Here is an 11312-nt window from a genome sequence, read left to right as displayed (position 1 = left end):
TATGAGAAATCGCAGCCGACCTGGCGTCTGAGAAGATCGAGATCGTGCATCACACTGGCCGCGAACCTGGCTGTCCTAGGGGAATTTCGAACCAGCTTTCGAGTTCTAGACCCTTTCACCTGAAGTTGTGAGGAAACGTACGTACCCGATTGGCGGCGTTCTACAACACCAGCGTTTTTCAGTATGAACACCAGATGGCGAACCCAACGAACATAGCGATGAGCCATCGTACGGTCGGAGCATTCTAGAAGGCGTAATTGGGACGTTCAAGTTTGGGTCACGACTGTGACAGTACTTTATTCAAGCTGCAAGAATGGGTGAGGTTGCTATTGTGCGATTTGATTGTTGGCATATGCTGAGGCCTAGGCCGCTTGGCTATCCTTAAAACGCGGTGTAACAACGTTAAGATGTAGATTTGGAATGAAAAGCGCCCCAGCGCCTGGCAATGTGTGCGCGGCATTACAAAACAAGCCCAGTCGTGTAGTGTTCGCCCCGTAAATATGTGCTGAATCACAATTGTGCGCTGGTGCAAGCGTCTCAGTCGGTTCAAACGCGACAATCGTGTATGTATTCTGCGCAGAACAGGCATTGTACCATCTCTGCAAACATTAGGTTAACCATATCGATGGAGCTAATACTCGCTGGGTAATATGTGGCATTGAAGCCGAAGAAAATAAGAGGTCCGTCCATACTCTAGTAAGCACGGGGGTATATGGCTTCGAAAATTTCAAGGATATCCCGAAGTATCCATGTCTTCGTCGTCTGCATCTGCATCTGCTACTCTAGCCAATTCTCCCGCTCTCAATAAGGCAGCCAGAGAAGAGCTTGTCCTGTAGTCTGCATGTTGCAGAGGTGGTTTTGGTGGCGACTGGACGGAGGGACGGTCAAGAGGTGATGGAACGGATGCCATGGCACTGGGTACAGGCGCCGGAAGTACACGCATTGATTTGGTAGCATCCATGGGCGGGAGGGTTTGACCAGTGTAGCTGGGTGCGTATCCACCCTGGCCGCTATCCGATGACAATGTCGTATCTTCATGAGTCAATGGTGGAAGACGATGCATCTCTCGGTTTGAGCGTCGCGATGGTAAATCCATAGGGGTCTGGTAGTGGGAGCTGTATGATGGTGGTGTGGTAGATGCAGGATAGGAGGGCGCATGGCCGTAAGACGATGAGAAGGGCAGACTCGCATCGGATTGGCCTCTGGCATCCCTAGCCATTACGCTAGATGTGGTTTCGAAAGAACTCTCTTTGTTGAGAGTCGCCGATCGTGGCGAGGCAGAAAGCGGGGAGTAATGCTCGGGCATTCGTGGCGAGTTGAATCCAGAGCGATTATGGATCGCAGGCGAAGTTGATTTGGAAGGACGTGAAGACCCAGAGGGCAATCGTGACGGTCCTATGGGGGGACTCGCCTCTGTTCGAGTTTGGCCAGCGTATTGATCCGACTGCGCTGAGCTGATTCTTCGGACGATTGTGCGCTCTGTGTGTTCGTGATTGATAGTCCAGGTAGATGCAGGAGTGTCTGCCTCCAATTTGGATCGTTTGCCTTCTGCCTCTGTCACCAAGAGTTACAATTAACCGATGTGGAGGGTGGAACGACTTACCCTTTGGTGGAGCGGCGTGTTTCGCCTTGAATTCCTCAAGATACTTCTGATAAGATTCATACTCAGGTGTTTTCTTGTATTCGGCGAGTTCAGCGTAGTACTTCTCTTTCGCAGAACTGGCCTGACGCTCGCAGGCGTCTCGTGAGTCAGCAGGCAAGACCTGCCACCTTTCGCCGACAATCTTGGCGATCTCGGTGAATGACAGTTCCTGGCCTTTCAGAGTTTCTCTAACCTCTGGTGTGAAGTCAGCAAGGCATGTAGAGATCTATGCGCAGAGCTTGCTCACGATTAGAGAAGATGACATAAGCCGACGGAGGTCGCTCCGGCGCATGTTCATCCGGCTAAATGCGGTTAGAATGAGACATGACTACAATGGGAAGGACACGCGGTGACGTGCGGGACCAAAACTGACTTTAGGATGGCGTCTGTATTTCCTCTTCGCGCTAGGTGTTATGCCTGTGACCGAGATTTCGCCCTGTCTGATTTTGGTTTCTGTCGCGGAGTCATCGCTGCGATATGAGCCGTCGACGCTGCCCGCATTTTCGAGTGCGATGGGCAGTGGACGGCCTGAGGACTGTCCTCGCGATTCGGCGATTGCCCGTTGGAGTTTCTGGTACAGTGTTAGAGCACAACATTCGCTGCGTTGGAATAACGTAAACGTACTCTTCGATGTCCAAGCTTGACGCTGAGAGAGCCACTGTTTCATATGAATATGCGATCGGGAGAATACACGGGCCAGACTCCACTCACAGGTCCGATTCAGTGATATCGAGGACGGTCTCCCAGCTGTCGAAGCCCTCGGACACGAATGCTTCCAGGTACTGGGACAGTCCCAATCGCGACAGCCGCTCCGCGAGGTCGCTCATGTAGGGAGGATCTCAACGTTGTTGTGACAGGGTGGTGTTGTGGTGTCGCAGGCGTCACGTCGAACCGGAGTAGTAGTGGAGACCAAGGGAGGAGTAAAGGTCGAAGCCCGGTAGTATTAGGCTTCAGACGTCTTTGACTGGCGCCGTGGAGTATACAAAAGAGCTAAATAGGAAATACAAATTTCGGGGACAGGAATTTTCTGATTGGTGCTGAGTGGCGGCCAATGCACCAGTGGCGTCTCCAGGCAATATGAAAAATAGGTTGGTGATCAAGTGTTGCAGGGCGCAAAGCGCAAGAAGAGTAAGTATGGTGGGTAGTTGTCTAGCACTCGTCCATAAGGAGGAGTAGCACGCAACGTGGGTTTGGGGAAGGTGGGTCCCCGGACCGATCTGATCAGCGCTGTCTAATAATGCTACGGTACGGCAGCCGGGCGCAATTACGGTGCTTTCACAAGCACTGTACTGGAAGAGAGCCGAGATGTCCTGACGCAGGCACGACCATGTAGTGGCCGGTAGGATGCAGGATGGGGCCGTACGGCATTGGGCGCGTCCACGGCGGGCATGCACAGCGGTGAGTGGTGGACCATAGGCTCACACGGTGCACACGAGTGGAAAAGGCGGTCCAGCTAGATCCTCGAAACGGGAATGGGCCTAGGAAAAACGGCGTAGAGAGGCCATGGCAGTGCGGCGAATTCCAGGTGCGTGGGTATCGGCGAGTCTACGAGAGAGTCGAGGGCATGGCAGAGGGAGGGGAGAAAGGTGGAATTTGAAAATGGATGGAGAGTGGCCGGCAGCTGGTGAGGTCAGAGGGAAAGATCGGCAGCGACGCCGGAGCCCTGACGACGGGCTGGCGCAAGGCAGGCGTAGCAGGGAACCTCGCCTGGCACACAGTTCGGCGAGACTTCGTCGAGGTTCTGGCAGCACACGGCGCGGTCACAGGCGGAAAAGCCCTAAAGGCACCGTGATTCCTGCTGAGTGGCCGGCGCGAAGCCTGCGAGCTCCAAAACTAGCGAGCGCTGTAGATCGAGACAAAGGGACGCGATCGGTTCGCAGGCACGTAGCGCGATGCAGGGCCCCAGCCAACAGCGCGCTTCGGGAATGGCTGCACGCCGGCGTGCTTGTGCCGGGTGTTTTGCCATCAGGCCAGCAAAACGGCAGCCAGCCCCTCAGACTTGGCGACTGGCTTTTGCTGGCGTGCTGGCGGAAATTCGAGAGATCCGGAGACCATGGTGCGCGATGCCCAAGGGTCTTCCGAAGGCGGGAGAAGCCCGACGCGCAGGTGCTCGAGGGAAAAAACCCAAAACGCTAGCCAGCGTCGGCAGACAATCAGCCCATTTCTCTGCTGCGGTATGGATGCCCCGGTGTGGGCGGTAAGCGAGCGAGTCGCCCTCATCCGTCACCTTTCAAACTTTGACCCATCAACTGCGTTACGATCGGCATCGCGATCCCGCGAAGCTTTATGGTGCTCCGTGTTCCAGCAGATCAATACTGTTCGCAGCATGCTGCCGAGCGATCAGGGGCGGGGTGGAAGGTCTGGGCACGTCTGTTTCCGCCGCTGAGGGTGCACTGGCCAATGGCAGAACTTTGAGACACGACGGTGGGGTCAAGCGGAGCGGAGGGGTCTCTTTAGTGCAAAAGGACCCTGGGTGGTGAGCGCATCGTTATCAGATTGCGCTGCAGAGACCGATGGGGGTCTGCAACTGTCAGAATGGCCATCTGACTCTTCGATGGTGTCGTATGGCAATCTTCAATAGGCAGGGTTTACTGATGAAATGAGATCGAGATGGCCTGCAGCTCAATTGGAAGCGATTGGCTGGCTGCGCAACGCGAAAGGATGATGCGTGTTGAGCACCCACGGATCGCCCCTACGTTTGCGCCTAGATCAACAGCTACAATCCAATCGCAGTCACATTTGAATTTCCGATTAGAGGTGGAACGCCATCATGCTGTTTGCGAGTAAAGTGGATGTCCCGTCAAGTGGGAAACATTCTCATCGAAGCGCGTGGCTCGTTGCAATTTGCAGCTGCGTCATCTTGCCCGCGACCGATATTTGTCACGTGTGACATCACAGATGGGCCACGGAGCATTCGATGTGAATCTTCTTTGTTATTGTTCAGCTCTGAATCATAAGAGCTGGAGCCACGGCAGAGCAGCACCAGTTAGTGCTATCTACACGACAAGCACCCATCGGATCTGCATCGACGGCTATTCCAATATAATGCGGGTATTCCAGTTTTGGGAATAAACGGTTCCGCTTCCATGACCGCTCTCACAATGCCGACTTGACCGGCCGCCCGACACGTAGGGCTCGCTGATAGAAAATTCTCCGCACTTCCCAGCCAACGCCTAACCATCCACCCATTTCCCGTCTCCACCTGGAACCATCTGGATGATTGTTAGCTTTCGGGCGGATAGTAGTTTCGCACACAGCGTACCATGCAGATGTTGTTGCCATTGAGGAGGATCTTCGACATCCGTGTCTCGCCCTCTTGGGGGTCGCTGCTGCTGTCAGTGCTGCTTACTGTGTATAGCTATTCGCAGCTGGTTGCACTCACATTTCCCGGACATCCTCGAGAACCATATCTGATAACTGTTAGCAGCCTGCTTTCACGCATCCCACTTGACTGTACGTACTGACGTAGTCGTCGAAACCAATCAGCTTGCCCACAAACTCTGCACACCATCAGCTTAGCTGTTACATATTGATAACATAGACCAACCCTTGTGATTGTTCATTATAATCCAGATCTGTGAGCCCACGCACTTGTCGACGAGTTCTACAGGCGTCAGCATGTGACCTGAGTACGCACAGCCAAGACCTTACCGAGGGGCAGCAGAGGATGATGCACCTTGGGCAGCGGCGGGAGCGACATGGCTGCAATTTCCTGGTTATCGACGAGCTTGCCGTGGTGCGGTTGTCGTCGTCGGGTTGGCAAGCGAGTGGAGGCCGGTGGGCAGTTGATGCCAGACGCTTGGCGGCAAAGCGCGCGGCTACGCGGAGCTAGCCGCCCGTGCATTCTTTCTCTTACCACACCAGGGTTCGATTTCTTGCAATCAGGGCGCCTCTCATCAGGCAGACATCCTCTGTCCACACGCCGTGCGACATCCGCTGCCTGCACAAGCAAACAATGGAGGCCAATGCGCCGTCAACGATGCGCGATTCCCCTCGGTGCGTCGGAAGTAGCGTCATATGCGCGTCTTGATGGCCGAGGCAGCGCTCAAAGGATGCTGTTGCCTTCAGCTTTGTGGCGAACCAGAGGACAGCAGTACTTATGCCCACCTCGTGACTGAGATCCATGCTGAATTGTTGCAGTGCATTCCTGTCCCCAAGCTTGCCTCGCTTTGCCATACCATACTCCCAAGCCTTCCACCATCACGCCCCGTTCGAAGTCGTCCCATCCGCAGCGGTTCGCATGGATACTCAAGGCACAGTAAAGAATCTTCCAGATAGAGGGAACAGACGTAGGCCGAGGGTATCTGCGAAGAATCCACGAAGGGGACCCGGTATTCACACAGCTCGGCAGCCCGTCGCTCGCCCCGCTACAAATATACGAAAGCATCTCACCGTTCGGAAGTTTCCTACCGCGACTCTGCAGCCTGGCGCTTCGTCGCTGGAATTCAATAGTCAGATAATGCAGCAGCTTCGAGTCGCAAGAGCGCGCCGACGCGCCGCACGCCGTCACTTGCCTCACTCTTTTCAGAAGCCCAATGGATCTGTGAATATCGATGGAATGGACAATAACGATTACAATGTGGACTGGAATGCTAGTACACAACTGCCAGAATCGGATGAAGCCAGGCATCTGACTACTGCCGTTAGATCGGTAGCAGTTCAAGTCATGGAAGCGTGCGGAGCCGTTTTCGCACAAACGCAATATTCAGTCGCGAGACTACAGAAGCTACTCGACATCTATGGGCCTGTGGGATCTTCGACCATTTCACATAGCATCGCAACGCGCATGGAAACACTTTCCCGCGTGCAAGATCTCTATACCAAAGCAGCGAAGGCACGGGACCTGCTCGTAACATTGGGCCATTACTATCGAGGCCTTGTCAGAGCAGCATCAGGTGTTCCTAATGATGTTAGTACAGCTATATATGCCGCCGAAAGACGAGGATCCTTGCTCGAATACATACGTTACTTGATCAAAGACCTAGCCGCAGAGATATCGGCGAATACACGGGACATATCCTGGATTCGAACCCTTGAAACCGTTCCTGGATTCGACGCCGCGCTTTTGCAAAATCGACTGTCGACTTTTGATAATATCATGGGCATCGCATTCCCGCAAATCAAGATAGCTTCAGGGAAACTACATCGGCTTCTATTGAGTGAAGCTGATGGAGAAGGTTTAGGCCACCTTCATTTGAAACAGTCGTCATGGAGATCTCCTCTTGGTGAATCGCTGAAGACCCTACGCCATTTGAGAGTATGGCATAGATCCGAAATGCTTTCTCGTCCGTATTCGGCATCAACTAAAACCCTCTCTGCTGTCGATGCACGGGTTTCCGAACTTTGTACTCGTCTTGGAACCATTGAACTAGACGTATACATCAACCTACTTATGCGGGATCTTGACAACAGGGCAGCCATGGTAGAGAGAGTAAGAACTCTCGAACCATTCTCTGATTCTATCAGGAAAGAGATGGCTGATTGGATGCATGCGAGATATCATAAGGATTACCGCTCGGAATGGCGTCAAGGTGCATCAATCATGAAGCTACAACGCTGGGGCTACCTTCCCTCACCATGGTGCAAGAAACCATGGGCGGGGACGGAGAAAGCGTTCCCACAAAGCGTAAGAAGCAAACGCAGATCGAGACGGCAAGCATACTTAAAAGAACTGTTCCCACGATTTCGAGACACGTACCACTGGACCAGGAGCGGATCGGCTAAGCCATGGGCGGATACAATTGATCCACGATCTGTCTGGATTGAGGAACCAGTTCGCACGATCAATTCAAGGACTCGCAAAACCAGGCGGATCGTGAGAACGAGGAGGAAGCTTGAAAATGAGCGTGGAATGGTTTTGAAGAACACGCGCAGGTTGCTCTCGCCTACGTTGCTCTCATACCAACCTCGCACACTCAAGAGCTGGCGCAGTGTCGACCGGCTCGCGTCTTTACCAGAGAAGGAAAAGCCGTCCAGTCTGACGCAGGTTGGGAAAACTATCGCTGCGCTAGGATTCTACGATAAAGTTGACACGAAAGGAGCTAATTGGCCGAGGAAGATGGAGCCTTTGAGGAAGGATTCCGGTGAATCTATCGTGCGCTGGAGCTATTCGAAGCCAAAGCCAAGGGGCGTACTATCTCAGCTCGGACCGCGATTTCAAGCGACCCAGTCCATGAGAGCACTTCATCCAACATCGACATTTTTCAGTAGCGATGCGTGGGAGCAGAGCGTTGAAGTTGTAACCAACCTTGACACCAACGGCCGAAGAAGCCTCCGTGATGAAAGTTCAGTCACTTCACGCAGCGGTGGCACCAGCGGTGACTTGGCGAACAAAAAGTACCCACGCAGTGATTCAAGCGGCGAACAGAAGCCCGAACACCCTAACAATCCACCTGACGGGCAAAGTCCTCAACTGCCCAACGAGAGCATGGAAAAAGTGACGAACGACGATCCACCCCACGAAAGCGAACAAGAGGAAGAATCCGACAGCGAAGTCAACGAAGACTCAGACGCGGAAGAGCCTGAGGAGGAGCACACCCCGTTAACCTATCAAATTCCCTCGGATGTCCTGGAAAGTGCTTTACAGGCACCCCCTCAAACTCGTGCGAGCTACTGGAGTCAAAAGCTCTACCGTGGGCCCGAAGATGAGGAGCTTTTATTGCACTACTGCGTGAATATGGAGGTATCAGAGCGGGTTGCCAAGCACTTTTTGAATGAGAAGGTCGTAGGTTTTGACATCGAGTGGAAACCTTTCGGTCCTGTGGACTCGATCAAGGAGAACGCGTCTCTGATACAACTGGCCACGGAAGACCGTATCGCGTTATTTCACATTGCGCGTTTCCCGGGCAAAACGCCGGAGCAACTTATGCCACCAACGTTGAAGGCCGTCCTGGAGTCACCCGATACGTACAAGGTCGGGGTAGCTGTCAAGAGCGACTGCAGTCGACTAGAAAAGTATTTTGATCTCAACATCCGTGGGGTGTTCGAACTCAGTCGGCTCCACAACCTCGTTGAGTACTATGGGACTCAACCGAGCAAGGTCAACAACAAACTTGTGAAACTAGCCACGCAGGTCCATCAACACCTGCTCTTGCCACTGCATAAAGGCGAACCCTTTGTCGATGAGCCGCAACAGCGGCTCAGTAGCGTCCGGGAGAGCGACTGGAGTAGACCACTTGATTTCGAGCAAATTCATTACGCTGCGGCCGATGCGTATGCCGGTTTCCGATTGTTCGATGTCATGGAGTCGAAGCGAAAGAAGCTGAAGCCCACACCACCAATGCCACGCTTATGCGATTTTGACAACAAACCTGTGCCACGCACTACGTCGCGGGCCAAACGAGCAAAGAAAGTGGTACCCGAGTTGGAGAAGGTCGTTGCTGAGTCTCTCAGCGGGCTCGAGGCAGAAGACGCAGAGGAAGAAGCGTATGAGACTGCCGCTGAAGAATTTGCTGAGGAAGAGGAAAGCAAAGACACAGATTCTGAGGCTGTGTCCGAGTCCTCTGAGAACGAAGACCATGATGCAGACTATGTTTCCAAAGAGCACGGTCGTGTTGCTTTGGATCAGCGCTCGACAGACGCATCCGCCGCACCGGAGATCTCCGCACATCGCATCGGACGAGTTGCCCTCTCAACGCTGGCTGGCGTTGATCCTGCGTATCCTACGCTGCCCTGTACACCCGCTGAGGAGGACGTCAGCTCCGATGAGTCTGACGCGTTCGATCCTCCACCTAATGCGCCTCGACGACGACTTGTTCCGAGGGCTGCGCAAGCAGCACAAGTACTACTTGTCAAGGCGGTAGAGTCAGATGATGATTTTCCGGACCCCGAGCTGGAAGAAGCGTTCACAACCATGGATCTGTCCGACCCGCTCAAGATTACAAGCAACCCTGTTACGGAACCAACTTCTCAGGCGGAAACGCCCAATTTAGAGTCACCCACCGAGCAAGTGCTGATCGAAGAAGAGACTCCACCAACCTTCACACCCCTCATCCCAGCCGACACAACCAATCACACGCCCGAGTACACACTCGCCACGACCTGGGCCCAGAATTACCTCACCTCCACCATACCCTCACCTACTTCCACCGCTCCTTCACGCATCCGCGCTACAGTATCCTCACTGCGTGCATACCACATCTGGTACCATCAACGCGTGCCAATAGATACGATCGGTACCCATCTGCGCGACCCGCCTCTTGCGCAGAGCACTGTTTCCAACTACATCATTCAAGCGATCAGCATGGAGAAACTCGAGTATAAAGATGATGAACTAATCTATGTCATGAGGACATTACCGGCAAATTTGAGGGTAGGGAGGTACGGGTGGTTGAGCCGGAAGCTGGGAATTGCACGTTAGGTTGGTGGGAAAGGAATATACCCTGTATTATCAATGTAGATAGCATATTGGCGTTTATTTGTTGAACACGGATAGAGCATGTTGCGGTTGGCTTGCAAAGTATATAAGGAATCTCACTTTCGTACAGTTCTATGGTTGATTCGTCACCGCCAAGTCACTGCGAAAGCGGCAGCGTCGTCTCATTGTATATTATTCATCTACAAGATAACTAATTGATTACATCAATACAAGATGATACTACCACGCCCAGGCATGCTTCCAGATTTGAATACTTGCTGCGGTGTCTTGCGACTTCGCAATGGCGAAGGTGTAATTGTCGACATAGCAGCAACGGAACAAGTGCTGCTCGAGGATGAGCTTTCCGGCTCCGGCGTCTTGGAGGTTGTCGAAGCGGAGGCATATGACATCTTCCACGCAGGATTCAAGCCACATTTTTGTCTCCAGGCTGTAGCCTCATAAGTGGGGTGGGCAGATTAGCTTCTGCAAGTCCGTCAGCGGAGGCCGCTTGGCAGCATCTTCCTCGTCCGCGAAGCGACGTCCATCTTGGTCTTGAGGCTGTAGTCTCGTAACAAGAGCCGTCAGGGCCGGCCGCCGGGAACACTCGATATATCTAGCCCTTACGCTTGGTACTTGCGACGGCCTCTTGTTAGTGTCTGGCATCCGCCGCGAAGCGAGTACGTCGGCGGTGGCATTGGTTGAGATGCGTTCGCGGTCAGAACACAGCTCAGGCATTGCGCCAAAGCGCAGCTTCACCCGAAAAGATGCTCCGCGCCAGCCAAATACTTCGATCTGCGGCTTGAAATGACGGTGTTGGCCCAAAGCCGGTTTGGTTACTATCGCTCGACTGCTTCAGGTTGGGAAGGCGTAGCACCTTATCGCGGACGAGAGCATTGATACATCCAGGGGCACCAACGATGATGTGCGAGTGTGTTTCTCAACCTTGAGGATACGGATGTCCTCCTGGATCGGGATTTCGAGCTCGTTGATGCGAACTGCTCGCCATCATCCTCTAGGAGGCTAAGTAGATCTTGTTCGGGCCGGCAAGTTTAAGCTTCTTCACTGGGGGCAAAATGCCAACGGCGTCCTCGTATCGTCTTCGAATATCCGTCTTTTTCCGAGTCGTGAGGGGACTCCTTGGGGTAATTATGTGGCAGGCAATCCACCTGCCTGGAATCTGAGTCCATCTTGCCCTCCACACTCAATTGCAAGCTAAAATTCTCTGAATTCCTCTTGAATCCTGGGTGTTCCTCAATTTTCATGTCTGCGAACCACAATGCACTTATGACCACACCGGATCTATCATGTTTTTCC

General features: G+C 53.4%; 4 protein-coding genes across 4 annotated transcripts; 2 read left to right on the top strand and 2 right to left on the bottom strand.

Moving 5' to 3' along the window:
* Nucleotides 1–727: 727 nt before the first annotated feature.
* On the bottom strand, nt 728–2469 carry CC84DRAFT_1222088 (uncharacterized protein; the record flags this gene model as incomplete). Its single annotated transcript, XM_018183329.1, has 6 exons — nt 728–1548; nt 1604–1837; nt 1890–1944; nt 2016–2213; nt 2267–2300; nt 2354–2469. The coding sequence occupies 6 exons, from the start codon at nt 2467–2469 to the stop codon at nt 728–730; spliced, it is 1458 nt and encodes a 485-aa protein (XP_018030956.1).
* A 258-nt stretch (nt 2470–2727) lies between these two features.
* On the top strand, nt 2728–3778 carry CC84DRAFT_1230756 (uncharacterized protein; the record flags this gene model as incomplete). Its single annotated transcript, XM_018183704.1, has 1 exon — nt 2728–3778. Exon 1 carries the CDS (start codon nt 3146–3148, stop codon nt 3776–3778), a length of 633 nt encoding a protein of 210 aa, XP_018030955.1. The 5' UTR covers nt 2728–3145.
* Nucleotides 3779–4556: 778 nt separating this feature from the next.
* Nucleotides 4557–5577, bottom strand: CC84DRAFT_1168672 (LSM-domain-containing protein). Its single transcript, XM_018179453.1, has 6 exons — nt 5294–5577; nt 5190–5246; nt 5104–5142; nt 5025–5052; nt 4905–4968; nt 4557–4854 (listed from the first exon to the last, which is right to left on the bottom strand). The coding sequence occupies exons 1-6, from the start codon at nt 5484–5486 to the stop codon at nt 4816–4818; spliced, it is 420 nt and encodes a 139-aa protein (XP_018030954.1). The 5' UTR covers nt 5487–5577; the 3' UTR covers nt 4557–4815.
* Nucleotides 5578–8069: 2492 nt separating this feature from the next.
* Nucleotides 8070–10001, top strand: CC84DRAFT_1102629 (ribonuclease H-like protein; the record flags this gene model as incomplete). The annotated part of the gene is made up of 2 exons (XM_018174974.1): nt 8070–9131; nt 9210–10001. 2 exons carry the CDS (start codon nt 8070–8072, stop codon nt 9999–10001), a joined length of 1854 nt encoding a protein of 617 aa, XP_018030953.1.
* Between the last annotated feature and the right edge of the window lie 1311 nt (nt 10002–11312).

Source organism: Paraphaeosphaeria sporulosa (genome assembly GCF_001642045.1).
Source record: "Paraphaeosphaeria sporulosa strain AP3s5-JAC2a unplaced genomic scaffold CC84scaffold_12, whole genome shotgun sequence".
In the NCBI taxonomy this organism is placed as follows: Eukaryota; Fungi; Ascomycota; class Dothideomycetes; order Pleosporales; family Didymosphaeriaceae; genus Paraphaeosphaeria; species Paraphaeosphaeria sporulosa.
Note: the sequence above shows the minus strand (reverse complement) of the source record. Positions and strands in the feature narration are given on the sequence as shown.